The 16,546-nt window shown below is 54.4% G+C and overlaps 8 protein-coding genes across 8 annotated transcripts; 4 read left to right on the forward strand and 4 right to left on the reverse strand.

Annotated features, from left to right (window-relative positions):
* Positions 1 to 267: 267 nt before the first annotated feature.
* Positions 268 to 1,356, reverse strand: BGZ61DRAFT_360541 (RTA1 like protein-domain-containing protein; the record flags this gene model as incomplete). Its single annotated transcript, XM_046241182.1, has 2 exons — positions 268 to 837; positions 901 to 1,356. 2 exons carry the CDS (start codon positions 1,354 to 1,356, stop codon positions 268 to 270), a joined length of 1,026 nt encoding a protein of 341 aa, XP_046100390.1.
* Positions 1,357 to 2,005: 649 nt separating this feature from the next.
* BGZ61DRAFT_457583 (uncharacterized protein) lies at positions 2,006 to 2,623 on the forward strand. The gene has a single exon (XM_046246667.1). It carries the CDS (start codon positions 2,070 to 2,072, stop codon positions 2,295 to 2,297), a length of 228 nt encoding a protein of 75 aa, XP_046100391.1. The 5' UTR covers positions 2,006 to 2,069; the 3' UTR covers positions 2,298 to 2,623.
* A 450-nt stretch (positions 2,624 to 3,073) lies between these two features.
* On the forward strand, positions 3,074 to 3,562 carry BGZ61DRAFT_457584 (uncharacterized protein). Its single transcript, XM_046246668.1, has one exon. The coding sequence runs from the start codon at positions 3,110 to 3,112 to the stop codon at positions 3,356 to 3,358; it is 249 nt and encodes an 82-aa protein (XP_046100392.1). The 5' UTR covers positions 3,074 to 3,109; the 3' UTR covers positions 3,359 to 3,562.
* A 194-nt stretch (positions 3,563 to 3,756) lies between these two features.
* Positions 3,757 to 5,935, reverse strand: BGZ61DRAFT_536033 (Alpha/Beta hydrolase protein; the record flags this gene model as incomplete). The annotated part of the gene is made up of 5 exons (XM_046254338.1): positions 3,757 to 5,157; positions 5,207 to 5,502; positions 5,554 to 5,649; positions 5,716 to 5,795; positions 5,904 to 5,935. 5 exons carry the CDS (start codon positions 5,933 to 5,935, stop codon positions 3,757 to 3,759), a joined length of 1,905 nt encoding a protein of 634 aa, XP_046100393.1.
* A 754-nt stretch (positions 5,936 to 6,689) lies between these two features.
* Positions 6,690 to 7,178, forward strand: BGZ61DRAFT_360206 (cytochrome c oxidase assembly protein PET191-domain-containing protein; the record flags this gene model as incomplete). The annotated part of the gene is made up of 2 exons (XM_046241149.1): positions 6,690 to 6,714; positions 6,784 to 7,178. The coding sequence occupies 2 exons, from the start codon at positions 6,690 to 6,692 to the stop codon at positions 7,176 to 7,178; spliced, it is 420 nt and encodes a 139-aa protein (XP_046100394.1).
* Positions 7,179 to 8,209: 1,031 nt separating this feature from the next.
* Positions 8,210 to 10,543, forward strand: BGZ61DRAFT_457587 (Metallo-dependent phosphatase-like protein). The gene is made up of 2 exons (XM_046246669.1): positions 8,210 to 9,286; positions 9,311 to 10,543. The coding sequence occupies exons 1-2, from the start codon at positions 8,477 to 8,479 to the stop codon at positions 10,064 to 10,066; spliced, it is 1,566 nt and encodes a 521-aa protein (XP_046100395.1). The 5' UTR covers positions 8,210 to 8,476; the 3' UTR covers positions 10,067 to 10,543.
* A 1,005-nt stretch (positions 10,544 to 11,548) lies between these two features.
* BGZ61DRAFT_536036 (uncharacterized protein) lies at positions 11,549 to 14,200 on the reverse strand (the record flags this gene model as incomplete). The annotated part of the gene is made up of 1 exon (XM_046254339.1): positions 11,549 to 14,200. The coding sequence occupies one exon, from the start codon at positions 14,198 to 14,200 to the stop codon at positions 11,549 to 11,551; it is 2,652 nt and encodes an 883-aa protein (XP_046100396.1).
* Positions 14,201 to 15,388: 1,188 nt separating this feature from the next.
* BGZ61DRAFT_496780 (superoxide dismutase) lies at positions 15,389 to 16,373 on the reverse strand (the record flags this gene model as incomplete). The annotated part of the gene is made up of 5 exons (XM_046251058.1): positions 15,389 to 15,411; positions 15,467 to 15,563; positions 15,617 to 15,768; positions 15,859 to 16,038; positions 16,361 to 16,373. The coding sequence occupies 5 exons, from the start codon at positions 16,371 to 16,373 to the stop codon at positions 15,389 to 15,391; spliced, it is 465 nt and encodes a 154-aa protein (XP_046100397.1).
* Positions 16,374 to 16,546: the final 173 nt, after the last annotated feature.

The following is a 16,546-nucleotide window of genomic DNA, read 5'->3' on the forward strand; positions in this document are numbered from 1 at the left end:
GACTGAATCAAGGAAATCCGGTTCAAGAATGAGATCCCACCAATTCTAGATCTATTAACCTACGGCATAGCCGCCCAATTTATTCCCATTGCCTACATCTCTCTCGCATATCGTAGTATAATAGTACCAACCATGGAGTTCCCTCGTCCATTTATGTAGTCTTTCCCATCCAGGGAGTTTGGTTTCCCAGAATATGCAACCTTTCTGTATTTGTAATGAAATCAATGCATCGTCTTATCCGTCATTGACGGCTTGAAACCCCAAGGTTTAGCTTTGGCTGTCGCTGGCGGTCTCGCCCTCGCTCTTGGACTTCTTCTCCTTGCGGCCGCGGAAGCACCATAGACCCTTGAGACCACCGTCCTCGAGCTCGAGAAGCTCCTTCATGCAAAAGGCCGGGTGGAAAATGTTGAGAGCCCAGACGGCGACGACGATCAGGACACCCTCAAAGCCGATAAACATGCCCTGGTCGCCCATGATAGGACCCTCCCAGCCGTCGGACAACTCGGCGACACGGAAGGCACTACGCCAGAGAATGCAAATGGTGGCGAGGCTGAGCGCACCGAGGAAGGCCTTGAAAAGGCGTGAGTTGCGGACGCGGGCGACTTCGGGACGTTGGTCGAGCGCGTTGTCGCCCATGGCGCGGTAGCGGCGGACGGTACGGAAGGCGAAGTCGGCAGAGGCGACGATGAAGCCGAAGATGGTGATGACCTGGAAGGCCAGGCCGGCGATCATGATGTTGGAGCCGGTGTCGGCCGATTCGTTGTTGTGGGAGGAGACGGAGGCCATGGCGCCACCGAGTGCCTGGAGGACGAGAGAGATGACATCGCAGGGGATGAACTGTTGATGAATGTTAATAGGGGTTTCGGAGAGGAATATATTATGTTGATGAATAGAACTCACAATTCTAGTGTAGTACTCTGGAGGAAGTCTCGAGTTCTCCGGTCCAAATGCCGAGACAATACGTCGTAGACAGAGATAGATGCCGGCGGCCATAAAGGCAGGCCCAATGGTAAGACAGCAAATCTGAATAAGGAAGCCATTCTCGTCCCACGGATTGTTAGCACTCATGACACGACCAGCGTATCCGAGAATCTCGCAGGTCAGCCCGAGCAGCAGGGCGATGTTGAAGGCCGTGCCGCGGCGGGTGATGATCCAGGTGATGATGTAGCCGACCATGGAGGCGCCAAAGATGGCCAGGAAGGCAGCGTTGGGCGCCATGTCGACGCGGTACTGATAGTAGCTGTCGACATCGTCACAGCGGGATTCTTTGGGGTGGTGGAAGCAGTACAGGCCGGGGCCGCCGTCCTCGACCCAGGTTGCGTTGGTGGCGTCCCAGGTGTCGTACTGGATGCTCATGGTCGCGGCTGTGATGGGGACTTTTGGTGTTTTGGTAACACAGGACTGAGGAGCGTCTCGATGAACCACTCCAGGAATAGGAAGAAGGTAGAAGAATACGACCAATATTAATACTAATACGAATATCTAGCCAAAGGGAAAGGCAGATAGATGTCTGGGGCTGACGGGGGAGGGGAATACTCAAAGCAAAATACAAAACGCCTGCCTTGGCTGTACGAAATACGACAACCACGTCGATAACTGGGACCCTACTGAAGAGAAAAAAAGCCACGGAATCCAATCCTCCAATAGCTTGCCGATCCCGAACACCTCTTCCCGGCGCCGGAGTCGGGGATTCGAGTTATCCCCTTGTCTCCGGTCCCATTGTCTAGGACCGGGGTGACGCGGGACCGGCTCTGGGCTGTCGTGAGAGGGCTGATGAGACCCGCAACGAGCAACGCGAAGCTAAGGTCCGTCAGCTTGCAGGCGCTAACGGCTCCTGGTGTTATTCGCGCGAAGGGCTGTGGGACGAGATTGGGCGCAGTACGCGGAGGGATGGGCTCGATGATGGGGAGGATCAAACATTACGGCCCCCGGTTTTAGAAGCTTGCGGTTTGCTCATGGTGCGAGGGATTGAGGGAGTGAGATGAGAGATGAATGATGCTCAATCTGGTCAAAGCAATCTAGCCCATCTTCCTTAACCTTAGCATCATGACAACGACAGACTACTTTCCATGACGTACACCTTGTTGACATCAACGGCGTGCCTGAATACCCCTTGTGCAGCAGGATTCGGGCTGTGCAAATGTGACCCGCGATGTGTCTCATACGTACGGAGTATACGATGCGGCATCGGGCTAATGTGCATCGACGCAGAGTCCCTAGAGCAATACACCCTCGTGGTCACTCGCCCGGGCGTCAGCACTGCCATTGCCCGTGGCTGGCAGTTCGCGAACCCATAAGCAGCTTCTTTTTGTTCATCGAAGTTACAGTATACAGTACATATGTATGGTTGCAAATGGTAGATGAGATTTGATTAGCGAGTTCCCCAACCAAGTAATAAACCACGTACAACAACGTGGGCCACCCCCTGTCCGGTTATTTCCCCTTTTGGAACTTCGTGTACTTATGGCGCCAATTACGCGGAATAGCAATGTACACAACAATCACTGAGCGACGGTGAAAGGGGAAAAAAGAAAGAACAAACACGAACAAACGAAAGACCCAACACGAGGCGCCATCGTCACCCGGCACTCGTTCTGTCTGGCCTCACCTCACCGCGTAAGCTCATGCATGACTCAAGGGTGAGAATGTGCGGCGCCAAGGCAACCAGCAAGGCACATAAACATTGGATCGTCTTTAGTCTACGGGAGCGGAATAGCGGAAATAGAAAGGAAAGGAAAAAAAAAACGTGGGAGAATCGGATCACGTTGCTCCGTCGCCCGACCCCCGTGGCCAATGAGTCCGTCGCCCGTTCTCCGTACTCCGAGCTGAGGCCGATGTTTTGGATCGGGGTTCAGATTAAGATAGGGCTGTGTACAATTGAGTTGCAGGATTGTGTAGGGGTGGTGCTGCATTTCCGGGCAGATCCCGTCATTACCCGCCGTGAGCCCCATCTCCATGAGACGGGGGTTAGGTTAGCCGAGCATTAATATCAAGGATATCCGGATGTAGACTGGCTGAATGGTATATTGAACGACTGCCAGCACTGGGAAGTCGATTCAACAACTTCGTCCTCAGAACAAATCCAGCGTAGGTCGACCAAGACTGAGGAATGTCATTAGTATGCCTTGCAACGACGTGGCTCACGCCATTCGCCCGAAGCAGAAGCAGCCTTCACCCAGGCTGTGTGTCTTTTGACCGGCGCCACGCCATGAGACGTCTCTCTAGTCTATCGTTAGCTCAGACACAACACCACACCGCCCTCTGCAGCAAATCTCAAGACCGCTGTGCTCACATCTACGGGGAGCTTAACATGGTGCACACCGTTCGTCGAGGTGGGCCGTTGGAGCTTTGCGGCTGAAAAGCCACAACACGCGGAGCCGCGAGCCACGCGGCCTGGATACGATGTAGCCCAGGCATCAGCGATTGCAGCGAAACTCGACTGGTTGCCATCTCGAGGTGTTGCGAGTCGATGACGACTGCTCGACGTAGCATTTCAGATGCGCCGTTCATCTAGGGTTTGTACAGAGTAGAGCCTTACATACCGACTCCTTAGTTTGCTTCACTTCCTGGGCCTTACATGAATTGGATTGCCAATCATCCACGCAGTTTTGTGCAAAGTTGACCCGATTAGAGAAACCAACGGGGTGTACAGATGAAAATTCGTATTCGTCAAAGATATGTGCGTTGCCACGGAACCCTCATGCACCTGTCTAGTTTCATTCCAACTCCTTCGCCTGCTCCCTTCTAACCAACTGTCTATTTCCTCTTTTTCTTGAGGGCAACAGCCTTGATTTCGTCTGCTGAGCTTACCACAGGACTGGCCACACCGCCGACACCACTCTTCATCACTACGCCGCCCACAGCTCGGCTTGAACCAATGCTAATGCCTCGCCCCTCTCGCATGCTATCAACACTGATGTTGCTCCCAGCGCTTCCTCGACGTAGTCGGCCGTTTCGAGTCTTCATCGTACCCGGAGATTCGCGGCTGTCTGTTCCCCCGTCCGCCGAGTCATTCTCTGATATTCGTCCCATTCGAACCAAGTCCGGCGTGACAGGACGGGCATCTTCGTCTTCAGGTGTGACAAAATTGACCCTCATGCGTGTCGAGTTCATTGTTGATGCAATCGCTGTGGTGGTCGTCGTCGACTCCCGCGCTCGGTGAGGAGTAGGCGGACCACCGGTAGCCTCACTAGCGGCCAACGTTGATGCTTCGCTCTCACTGCCTCGTTGCGATGATCCGTATGGATATCCGGAACCTATGAGACTCTCCTGTCTAGTGATAAAATACCTGTCGTATTCCTCCTTGGTGTGCTCTGCATCGGTGAAGCTGTCGAGGGCGTCAAAGACGTGCTGGAAGACTTGCGCATCAACATCCCTAGCCCATAGGAAATCAAGGTGCTCGTAGTGTGGGATTTCAGTCGCCACTGTTTGCGGCGGCAACTCTTTGAGCATAGCCTTGATATCTACCAGTGAGTCACTGCCGCCATACACCAAGACGATGGGCGTTTTGATGTTTCGTGTCGGGTATTTGGCCACCTTGGAATATTTGTTTGTTGAAGTGACACTCATCGGCTGGTGGACATCGTCGTCATACATCTGAAAGCACGTATTCCGAATAATCTGGAACCAGTGGACAACACTCTTGGTGCTGGTGAATGAGTATAGATGTGGGTATGCCGCCAATTTCTGACTTGCCGAGATGTTTTTGGTTTGCCAGTTGAACAAGAAAGAAAGACCCATATCGATGAGCTGGCTGAAGATGGGAGGATACAAGAGCGTCTCCCACATCGTCGCCGAACTCAGGATGGACCGTCGACCGAACAGCAGGAACAGCACCTGAGGGGAGGCCTTGACCAGAGAATCGACAATTCCATTTGAAAGGCCTGCTGGGGACATGGCTGGGGCAAGAGCGATGAAGACATTGACCTGGTTGTTAAGCTTAGGGTGAATGGCAAGGGTGGCGAATGCCTGGGCCGTGCCCTGAGAGAAGCCGATATACGACAAACTCTCTTGCTGAGTTGTGTCGAGAATATAGGCGATGCTGTCAGGGATGTCATGAAAGGCAAACTCGTCGATGGAGAAATCCCAGAACTTGACCGATGTGGGTGAGCAGTTGATGGACTTTTTCGAATACTTGTTTCCGCGGTTGTTGCCAAACTACACAGTCAGTAAGGCGCGCCGCTAATGATGGAATACGAAAACCCACCCAAACGTCGAAACCTCTCTCTACCAGCTCAAAGGGTAGACATCTCTGCGCATCGGTGAGAGCCACCCAGACCTCCGAGTTCATGAGTAGACCATGGTGGAGATACGCGACCCTTTTCTTGAGGCTCGACGGTCCACTATTCACCTTTCGCCCCTCCTCCCCCTTTCTCCATTGGAGTCGGTGAAGACCTAGGAGGTATCCGTCCTTTGTTTGCGCAATGTGTTCTTCAGCTTCATAACCCCATATCCGGCATAGTTCAACAAAGTCGGCCGCATCTCGTACTGAGTCCGATATTGCTATTATCGAACGTTAGTAGATGCGCGGCAGTGACATGACGGAAGACTGACACTTGTGCCGATTCTCAGCGCGTTTCCGAGCAGGTGTCGTAAATCTATTAAAAATTCGGCGCGAAGCTCGGTAGAATAGCGAAACGAGGAACGGTGCTAGGGGTGTCGAGGTCAGCTCAGTTCATATTGCAGACCGCCTCATGGGGACACGGCCGCACTTACGCAGAGCCAAGGTCAAGACGCGAATGATGGCCTCGAGGCCAACGAGAACAAAAGATCCCACGAGCGCAAGGTACTCGGTGCTGTGCCAATCGCGGGTCAGTGATTGGATCGAACTGGTGCAAATAAATCGGCGTGCGACATGGCGCGGAGAGTCGACGGAGCGGCGACGGGCTGGGGGCCGAACTCACGGACGCAGCCTCCCGAGAAAAGGGACGGGCATGGCGATATGACCTAGACAAGATCTCGGGACAGGTCAAGCAATGTTCGAGGAGCTGCCAAGACGGCGCTGCGGCCAGGCATGAAGCTGGAAGGAATGCCAGTTCCAGGATTCAGTCCAGGGATTTGGCGTGGATGGATGGATGGTTGGGGGAAGATGGGGGGAGGTGATGTCACATGCCATCGATTCGGGGGCTGCGTGGGCATAGTCATGACCTCAGTCCCCAGCAGGTTAAAGAAAAGTTAGGCGAGATTCGACCCAATTGAATGGGACCACGGCATGGCACAATCAACAATCGACGACAGATGGCAGATGATACACGTGTTTGAAGGATCGGAGACGAATGGCGGCTCCACAAAGGGCGATACTTTGACGGATTGGTCCTGGAATTCCTCCCAACAGCCGCATTTGGACTGTCAGAAGCATTCACGCAGACGGTACGAAGTCCAGTTACACAGCTGCAGTTATCTGTCCCGCGTTTATGTGTGGCGCAATGGAGTCCGTTGATCAACTGCTGCAGGTGTGGCCGTGGCGTTGGACGCTATGAGCACCGTGGACTATGTCAGAGCGGGCACCACCGATATCCACTATAGGAGGGCTGGACATGTGTGGCTCGCGCCCTCCAACGCCACATTGCGGGTCGCCCCTCCAGCCAATCGCACGCTGACCGCATCAGCACCATGTTGAAGCCTCGCCAGCTTTTTGATTTGGTTTATCACCTGAGCTGAGCTCTCTCTGACGAACCGGCCCGCCCAAGATGCCCAGCTCGTGTAAAGAACTGCGTACGGTCCCTGAATATTGCCTGCTCCCCAATGAGAATCCGCCATAGCTAACACATCTCGCTCCCGCAGGCGATGCGCTCGCCCAGTGCCTCCAGGAATCCGACTGCGTCATGGTCGACCGCAACAAAGCCGGCGACTGCCTCCGCGAACCCCTCGTCGACAACCTCCCCCTCAAGTGCCGCCAGCTCAAGAAGGGCTTCGGCGACTGCAAGCGCGGCATGGTCGACATGCGCAAGCGGTTCCGCGGCAACATGCCCGTGCAATACCGCACCATGGAGGCGGCCGAGCAGGGCAAGGGCTACCAGCTGTACGCGGGCAAGCCGGCCTTTGCGGGCTCCGTCAGGACGACGGACGGAAACGAGCCCATTCCCGAGGATTGGCGGGATGTCGAAAACGAAAAGTACATGCTGGAGAAGCAGCAGCAACTGCAGCGGGAGCAGCAACAACGGGAACAGAAGAAATGAAAGCATTGGGCCGGCGTTTATGTCGCGGTTTCGGAGTGTCGTCCCATGACGCACAATGGCGTGCACACGCCTAGATTGAACGCTTGAGCTTCAATTGACATCGGCGGCTCTATACTGGGGCTCCTATGCATGTGGGTGAATTGTAGGCAAACAGTTTGGCCCAGCAGATTGCCGGGGAGGTTAGTCCTCTGCGGGACAAGATTTGCGGCATCCCACCACCCCTTCTCCTCCCTCCTTCACAGGTGTACGAGTATCATTTGTATCTTAGCCTGCTATTTATGTGTAACATCATCAGGGTCACGAAATAAGGAGACACGCGATCACGATTCAATGGCGCAATTTAAAGACGTCCTGATTGCAGTCCTAAAAGTAAGGTTACATACACAAGGGCATTCATTAACATGCCATGAACCAGTCAAAAGTCTAGCGCCATGGTGCAAAGCATTGAGACACCCACTCTCCCTGTCTGGATGTACACCATGTACTGTCAGTTTGATTTGATGCCGCTGGTTACTTGGGATCAGGGATGAATTGAACACTTGTCTTGTTCCCGACCTATTTTCCTGCTCCAGTTTCCCGCAACTTCTCATCGAGATCTCAGGTGTCCATGGCACTACCCCAGAGCCCCTGATTCCCTGCAGCCAGACTCCGTACTAGCCGCCGCGATGTACAGCTGACACGCTGTAAAATGAGGCACCAGTGGCGGATGGACAGCTAATCCCTACGGCTGACCGAAGTTGGAAATTGCTCCCGTGCCATCCACCTCCAAGTAGGTGTCGAGTACGCGGCGGTCTCTCTGTGCGGTGCTTCTAGGCGGTCTTACTCTTGGCAACCCGCATTTTAGTCGCAAAGCTGGCGCCCTCTCAGGTGCTCTCTCTCTCGAGTCCCCCCCTGTTCTTCTCCAGGTCGTCGTCATCTGCCTGGTCCGTGTCTTTTTCAGTGCGCCGTGACCTCCTCCCTCTCGCTGTAATTACTGGGTCGACTTTTGCGTTGGGCGGGCTGTCTCCCTTTAAACCTTTAAACCTTCAAACCCCACACACCCGCATCGACTCTATCTCTCGTCCTCCGCGTATTGCCTCTTCACGCGTATCGCCTCTTCACGCATCACCTCCCACCTCCCACCTCCCACCGTGCCGTCCCGCGTCTCCGCGTATTATATTATATCTATTTAATCGCCCTCGCTCGACGCCACTGCAACGAATACATCTTCACAGGTCACACTCTTGACCTCATCGCTTCTTCCGCCTCGCTCCACATCTGGGAGAGGCCGCGCGCCTTTCGACGGTGACGCCGGCACCATGGTTTTCATGATTGGCGCTGCCCAGCGGCGCTTCCTCGTCTTCGCCTCGACCATCTTCTTCGTCTCGAGCCTGTACATTTGCATCTCCCGCCTCATGGCCCCGACCTTTGAGCCCGTTACTGTTCACCCCAAGCAACCTGAGATCCACGTCGAATTCTCCAAAGCCGACCTTCCCATGTCTTACGGCAATTTCGCCCGCCCGGGCTATGATGGCATCAACCTGATGGCTCAGTTCCCCGACGAGCTCATCCCGACCAGAGAAAACGGCCGGAGGTTGATAGTCGTCGGCGACATCCATGGCATGCTGGACTCTCTCAACGAGCTTTTAAAGCGGACCAACTTCGACCCCACCCGCGACCACCTCATCTCAGTCGGCGACACAGTCAACAAGGGTCCCAAATCCGCCGAAGTCGTCCAGCGCCTGATGGAACTCGGGGCGAGCGCCGTCCGTGGCAACCACGAAGACCGCGTGCTGGTGGCGTGGGCAGGTCTCACCGAACAACAGGGCGTCGAAGCATACCTCGACTCGGATTTCGCCGCCGCCCAACGCGGCGAGTCCCTGGATCTTCAGACGGCACGCAGCCTCAGCGAGACGCAGATCCAATGGCTAAAGAACCTCCCTGTCATCCTGACCATCGAGCCAATGTCCCTGTACATTGTGCACGCCGGTCTCGTCCCTGGCGTCCCCCTCCCAAACCAAGATCCTTGGGCCGTCATGAATATGAGATCCATGCGCTTCCCTCGTGCAGAGTTCCGCGAGGAGGAGGAGACTAAGAGGCGGAAGGCGGAAGAGAAGAAGAAGAAGGAAGAAGAAAAGAAGAAGCAAGAGGAGGAAGAAAAGAAGAAGAAGGAGGAGGAAGAAAAGAAGAAGAAGCAGGAGGAGGAAGACAGCAAGAAGTTCCAGCAACGGAGTGTCATCAAGCGCAGCGAGGAGAAGAGCAGTAAGGACTCTGCAGACTTTGACCGCAACGCCGAAGCTGGTTTCCTGGCTGCTGCTGCTAACTCGGCCGAGGCAGCCCAGTCCTCCCCCTCCGCTACGAAAGCCAAGGTCACCAAGTCGACCTCTGCTTCGACCTCTACCTTCACGATAAAGGCCCAGAGCACAGCTGGAACTCTTGCCGCCACCGACGCTCATACTGACGCTCACGCCGACTCCCATGCAGACTCGCCTGCCGACTCCCATGCTGACTCTCGTGCCGACTCCCATATTGAATCCCATACCGACTCCCATATCGGAATATCAGGATCTGCGGCCCCCGAGTCCTCTCTAGAGTTGGACTTGCTATCCCAACCGGACCACGACATCTGGATTCCTGTTGATAGCCGTTCTGGTGAGCCCTGGGCCAACATCTGGAACCATGTCCAGAAGAAAATCCCCAGTTCTCAACGCCGGTCCATCATCTACGGCCATGACGCTAAGCGCGGCTTCCGCGAGGATTCGTACACGTTTGGACTCGACTCGGGCTGCGTGAAGGGCAATGCCATGACGGCACTCATCATTGAAGCGGAATCGGGCGGCTGGAACCAGACTACGGTCCAGGTCAACTGCAAAGAGCCTAAGAGGACTAACACCAATTGGTGGCAATGATGTTAGAATAGATGATACAGCAGCATCACGTGTACTTGTCAAGACGTAATGAGGTGGAGAGTTGGTTGAAAGGGAGACAATCGTCTTCCTTCTGCGGCAAAGGGCGCAAATACTGGCGTTTGGTTTACTATGGGTTTTGGTTGATGAAAATGGGAAATTCATGGAGCATGTTGACTTTAAGTTCTGCATGATGCATAATCTGACCTTATATCAATATAATGGTCTGCCTTACACAAGGGCTGGCTCCGTCTTGTACAAGCATTGAATAACCAACTCAAATGGTGCAGACGAGATGGCTTATCGCAGGTCACAATGATTCAATATGGACTTTCTTCTGGTCTCTTTTGCAGCTTAATTCCCTTTCGTCGCGCTAATCTACAGCCTGGTAGCCTTCCAACGCAGCGACCCTGTATCATGCATCAATTGTAGGGTCGCAATTTTCTACAATCTTCAACAACACTTGAATCACAATAATTGACATGTTCCAAAAAAATAAAGGGTCACGCATTCCCTTAAGTTACTGAGAACCTCGAGTATATTTGCTCTACTACATTTTATGGTGACATTACAAATGTGTGCATTTGATCCATATGACCTAAGTATTGGACAGTTCTCTTAGGAATTGCTGTCTCGACCGGATATCAAGCCACCCCCCAAGCTCCTCGCCAGGCTCATTGCACCCGATCCCCTTGTCCTCACCGCAAGTGCTACCAACATTATGTACTTGAAGGAGATCAATAGAGTAAATGGCGCTGGGAATTATAGACGGATGGATAATAGCTGTTGATTCTCGATCTTAATCTAAAGCGAGGGTTGAATTAGTGTCCCGTCTGACGTGAATAGCTTCATTCGGTAAACTTTGGTTCCCGAGAATGCTGCCTATCCGCGCTGCGTAATATCGAGATATAGTATGGTATTATGGCGATGTCACGGATACACATATTTGATCCGCGTGGACAGATTCACTATTCGATATCCCAAATGGCGTCAATGATGCTCGAGGGTTGATATTGGGAACTGGCGGTTCTTGGGTCTGGAAATAATGTGACGATGTCAGCTTCACTCCTGAATGAATCTAGTATTAAACTACCTCGAACTGAAGCACCAATTAAACTGCTCCAGGTTTCGCGTGGCGGAGAAATAATGCATCATAGAGGGTTGCGGTGTGTTCCGTGCCATGACAAGAAAGGAAGTTAAGTGTCGGTACACTATTTTTTAGAATGCCGATCTTTAATACTTGTCCACCTTGGCATTCAACCTTTTCTAGGCTATCCATGTCACTCACTCGCTGTCCAAATTATACGCTCCATTCATATGACCAAATTGCAGATTTCATTTGATGTACCGCAGATTGTTGCTATAAAGACGCTTTTCTTCCGTGCCCCCCATATGCCGTAACCAAATTGTGCGTTCTTTTTGGTTAATATATATAACCTACTCAACTCATGACCCATGTCATTCTCACATCCTTACCTATGCTGTTTAGTCCTCGGTAATGTCGCCATACTCCCACATGCCCAGACGATCCTGCTTAGCCTGGCTCTCGACCTCCTTAAGGTGCTTCAAGTAAGTCTCAAAGGCCTTGCTGCGCTCCCACGCCTTGAGCTTCTTGGGGACCATGCCGTATCCGCTGGCCACCACCTCCTTGTTGATGGAGTCGTTGGGCCCGGGCAACTTGTTGTCCTTGGGGTCGTAAAGCGTAATGTAGCTCACATTCTCCTTGTTGTCGACAAAGTCGAAGCTGCCCACCAGCTGCTTGCCCTCCGTCAGTTCAGCGATGACGCCAATAGCATCAGCAAAGTAGTCGGCGCCAGTGGGGAGCTGTACGAATGATAGGGAGGCATCGACAGCCTGGGGCTTGAGCTTCTGGGGGCTGAACTGAGGCTGGTCCAGGGATCGCAGGTTGGCCCAGGGAATCTTCTCGCTGTTGCCGTAGTCAATGTACATGACCTCGGCGACCTTGGCAGTGCGGTCGTTGGCACGGACACGCGCTCGGTACCATTGGCCGTCCGCAGAGAACTTGGCGGACACATACTCGCCCGTCTTGGGGCTATCCTTGAGAGGCTTGTTGTTCTTGGAGTCCAAGTGGAACTTGCGGAAGTCGCTCATCAGACCCTCCAGAGCTGCCGTTCCCTTGCCAATCTCCTGGATCTTGATCTTGCCATTGCCGTCAATGTTGGTGATGACGACGTCCCGGTAGTCGGTGGGCTTCTTCTCGAAGTTAAGCTCCGTCTCCTCAACAGCCTCGACAGGCTCCTCCTCAACTTCCTCATCTTGAGAGGGGTCCCAGTCGTGGAACAGGCCCTTGCGGCCCTCCTTAGCTCGCTTCTCTGCGGCAAACAACTCAGCCGCGTTACCGGATTTCTCGGCAGAGTAGGCGTGAACAGTGGCGAGACCCTCCTCTACCAGCACCTTGGTGAAGTTCTCTCGGTTGATGTACAGATCACCAATGAAGCCACCGACCTTGTCCATGTCGTGAATGTCCACCTCGCAATCTCGCTGGTTGCATCGGCGGTTGGCGAGGTCAAGAGCCTCCTTTCCAAAAGGCTCGCCGCCCTCACCGTCTGCTCGGGGAGCACGGGGTGCGCGGATTCCGCCCAGGACCATGGTAAGCTTGACGTTCTCGCGGGGGATCAGGATGGTGAATCGAGAACCAGCCTTGCAGAAGTCGACAATGGCGGGAACCTTCTTCTGTCGCTGGAGGGTGGCCAACATAATCTTGGCCTTCTGGGTGTTCTCAGAGAGGTCCAGGTACTGTCGCGCCTTCGAGGGCTTGCCAGACCACATTCCCTTGCCCTCTTCCTTGGCCTTCTCCTGAGCAGCCAGCATCTCATCATAGTTGGGGGCTCGGTCGGTGTCGTCCTTTCGGTGTCGAATAACAGAGGCCCATCCAGACTCGATTAGAAGGAGACCAATGTTCTTGCCCTTCTCGGTAACGGTAGCAACCTCCCTGGCCTCGAAGCCCTCGGTGGGAGGCTTGGTTCCATCGACGCTGATACGAACTTGCTTGCCAATCAACTGCTTTCGGAGGAACTCCTTGGCCTCGTCTCGGAAGGGGCTCTCGGAGGGCTCGCCAGCACGCGGTCCTCGGACACTGCTGAAGCTGATTCGCTTGTCCGCGGCTCCAGCCTTGGTCTTGACGAGGATAGTGTCGGCGCCAAGGATCTTAGACACAACCATATCCTGGTTACCACCATCGGCCTTAGCGACGTGGTGCTTGTGGAGTCGCAGCTTCTTAGACTGAGCCTGCTTCTCAGCAGCGCGTAGGGCGGCCATCTTGTCGCCTAGCATGGTGGAGTGGAAGTCGTTGCATCGCGCCAAGCCATCCTGCAACAAGAACTCGGCAATATTTCCGCGGGGGTGAAGGACAGTTGCGACAAGCTGGCCCTGGGGGCTGGCGCCGACAATCTCAACCTTGACCTTGCGCTGGAGCAGTCTCGTCTCAACGAATGCCCGAGCCTCGTTTCCATATTCCTCTGCGGGTTGGGTGGCGCCAGAGGAAGGCAGTGTCCTCTCAGTGGAGGGTGTTCGAATACCAGCAAGCAGAGTCATGGGCTGAACGTGCTTCTTGTCTGAGAGCAAGAGTCGCACTAGGAGTCGGTCACCGCTCAGGATTCGCTCAACGATACCGTCAACAGTCTTTCCCTTCCACTCCTTCATGAAATTGGGGCCACCTAGGTCATTCTGCACCTCAATGATTCCACCGACACCGACCCAGAGACCCTTGTCGTCAGCCTTGGCCGCGGCCTCGAGCTGACGGAGGTTCTCGAGCCTCGCGAGGATATCCTCAGACTCCTCCTTCCGGCCAGCATCCTCGCGGACCTTGAGCCAGCCAGCCTTGACGAGCTCGTCGGGCAAGTCGGTTCCATCCTTGAGCTTGGCGCTGCCAAACTCTCGTCCGGAGGTGGGGATGGTGTAGAGAACAGTGCATTGAACAGGCTTGCCGACGACCAGGTTGCGCAGGTACTCGCGAGACTGGAAGGCGAAGGGCTCGTCGCCCTCGCGCTTCAGGTGAGGCGCAGTGACATAGGCAAGGGAGAAGGTTCGCTCGGCAGTCGGGTTGTTGGGGCTGGTCAATATCAGAGTGTCACCACTGAGAACACTCTTGACATTGCCGACGAAGGTTTTAGACATGATGGAGGCGACACAGGAACGAGACGGGAGAGATCTAGTAGAGGGACCAATGTCAGTACAATCATGCCAATGGTGATGGAAGTTGGTAAGTCATGAGGCGGAGGGGCGGTGGGTAGTGAACATGGCGCAATTGGGCCAGCACCAATTGCTTGAGAACAAAGCCAATGTGCCTGACAAAGCCATTGTACTCGATTCGCAATGCCGTCGCATATCATGGGACTCTTCCCGGGGTTACTGCTGGCTGAACTACAGCCCGCAGCTCCCCATCCAGCACCTCAAGTACTAGCGTCGCCTGACACCGCCAGATGGGCTTGGACGCAGTGTAGAAGCGCAGTGTAGAAGCGCCGAGCATGGGAGAGATGCTTAGAAAAGGATCGACATACCTGGGTGAGGGAGGGGCAAAACTGCGATGGTTTGAGGCCTTGTTGAGAACCTTGGGGAAGCTCAAAACAAGGACGATTCAGGAGAAGGAGAGCAAATGAAGCAAAGGGGAGAGCTTCAAGCTTGTGGAGTTGAGGACCAGATCGTGTGCTTTGTGGAAAGGTGTCCCGAAGGTGAATTGGCCGCTAGATGGCAAAATGTGGGGACGGAGCTTCAGGGACCTTTTGGGCGGGTGGGTGCGCCTAAGCGAGAGGGAGAGCACGCGAACGTGAACGCGGGGCAGCGAGGACAGTGGGTTGAGGGGCAGGCTACAGAGGGAGTCCACTGGAGCTGTAGCTGAGCTGAGCTGAGCTGGAGGTACCTGAGCTGAGTTGAGCTAAGCTGGAGCTCAGAAGATCTATGTCATTGAATCAGGACCAGACAGAATCCATTGGGCTACATCTCATCAATCGACTGGCAAAACAGATCCCATCATTTGGATAGAGCTAGGTGTGTGGCTCATTAGGGCACTGGACCTTGCTGTGTTGTTGTGAGCAACAAGTGGGATGGACTGATCTCCCGTTACCCCTCCTCTCCACGTGGCTACATGATGTCAATACAGACACGAACGCGGCACACCACATGGGATCGTCACGGCAAGGGACGGCAGCCCATGCAAGAGTCGCCTTCAACATGGGGCCATTTTACTTCGATATTCATGCTTGGTTTTGTATTCAGCTATTTCGATTGCGAGTTCTCATTTTATACCCGCATTGAGCAGTCCCGAACATTCGCTTTTTGATCGAACAGGCCAACCTAGCTTTCAATCTAGCTGGAGATGCCAATGACACCTGCGAGGATAATTAGTATCATGATGAATGCAATGAAGAGACGGTATGTACATACCGCAAGCGGGCCTCAAGCCAGCGTTGCCGGTGGTGAGGGACAGCTCGTGGCCACCCTTGCCGAGGTCGTCAGTGCCACCGTGGACAACAACGGTTCGCTAGTAACAAGTGGTCAGCCCAAGAAGCTCTCAGAGAGTAGCAATATCCTTACGCCAACGATGGAGTGGGGGCCAATCAGCTTGACAAGGCTGTCAGTGATGGAGCCCTTGGCAACGCCCTCGCCATCGGTCTTGATGTTGCCGAGGTCACCGACGTGGCGGGTCTCATCGGTGGGAGCACCGTGGGTCTTGCCGAAGGGGTTGACTACAAACATTCCTGGGTCAGTCGATGGGATCGAGGTTTGACAAGCACTCTCTTCCGGAAGGTGTTCCGAGGCATGCGGAGTGGACTCACAGTGAGGGCCGGCAGAAGTGCAGCCGTTGGTGTTGTCACCGAAGGTGTGGACGTGGAAGCCGCGCTCGGCGTTGGGGTCGTTGCCGGAGATGTCGTAGGTGATGGTGGTGGGAGCGGACTCGGACTCCTGCTCGAAGATGACGGTTCCGGAGACCTTGGCGTCACCACGGAGGACAGCAACTGCAGCCAGGCGGGTTAGCCAATGTTCTGTACTGCAAGATGGCGAGACGGCGAGCTGCATTTCCTCCACAGAGCTGAACCCTGCTCTGTAACGGCCATCAAGGGACTCATTCCGAGATGTCATGGCCCTCTCAGGCGTAGGGCTGAGGCCATCAAGGTCTGGCGCGATGCGGTCCGTCCATCCCGTTGGACGAGGAGAAACCCGCTCAAACCAGCTCGAACCCCCTCCTCGCGAGCCCGAGCCGCATGTGCCATGGATGTATAAAGAAGGCGAAGATCCCTCGACAGGTCTGGGGGAAAACGGGGACGTGGGGATGCGTACCTGCTTTGACCATTTTGGCTGATTTTGGGGTTGTACGGTTTGGTGAGGTGAAGCTGTCGGAATTGAGATGCAAGTGGAGAGGGGAGGAACGGCAGAGTTTTGAAGAGCGAAGGAGGAGAGACAAGAAGCCCGAAGCGGAGGTCCCCAGTCCTCGCGCTCGGAGATCCTCCAGTCCCGAGGCGAGGA

This window comes from Ilyonectria robusta (genome assembly GCF_021365365.1).
Source record: "Ilyonectria robusta strain PMI_751 chromosome Unknown BGZ61scaffold_19, whole genome shotgun sequence".
NCBI lineage: Eukaryota > Fungi > Ascomycota > Sordariomycetes > Hypocreales > Nectriaceae > Ilyonectria > Ilyonectria robusta.

What these genes read in the sequence shown, in the direction of transcription:
- BGZ61DRAFT_457587 (XM_046246669.1), top strand. Translation starts at nt 8,477, where the DNA reads ATGGTTTTCATGATTGGCGCTGCCCAGCGGCGCTTCCTCGTCTTCGCC. An exon ending in AAGAGAAGAAGAAGAAGGAA is followed by an intron (nt 9,287 to 9,310) that starts GAAGAAAAGAAG and finishes AAGCAAGAGGAG; the next exon opens with GAAGAAAAGAAGAAGAAGGA.
- BGZ61DRAFT_457583 (XM_046246667.1), top strand. Translation starts at nt 2,070, where the DNA reads ATGACGTACACCTTGTTGACATCAACGGCGTGCCTGAATACCCCTTGT.
- BGZ61DRAFT_457584 (XM_046246668.1), top strand. Translation starts at nt 3,110, where the DNA reads ATGTCATTAGTATGCCTTGCAACGACGTGGCTCACGCCATTCGCCCGA.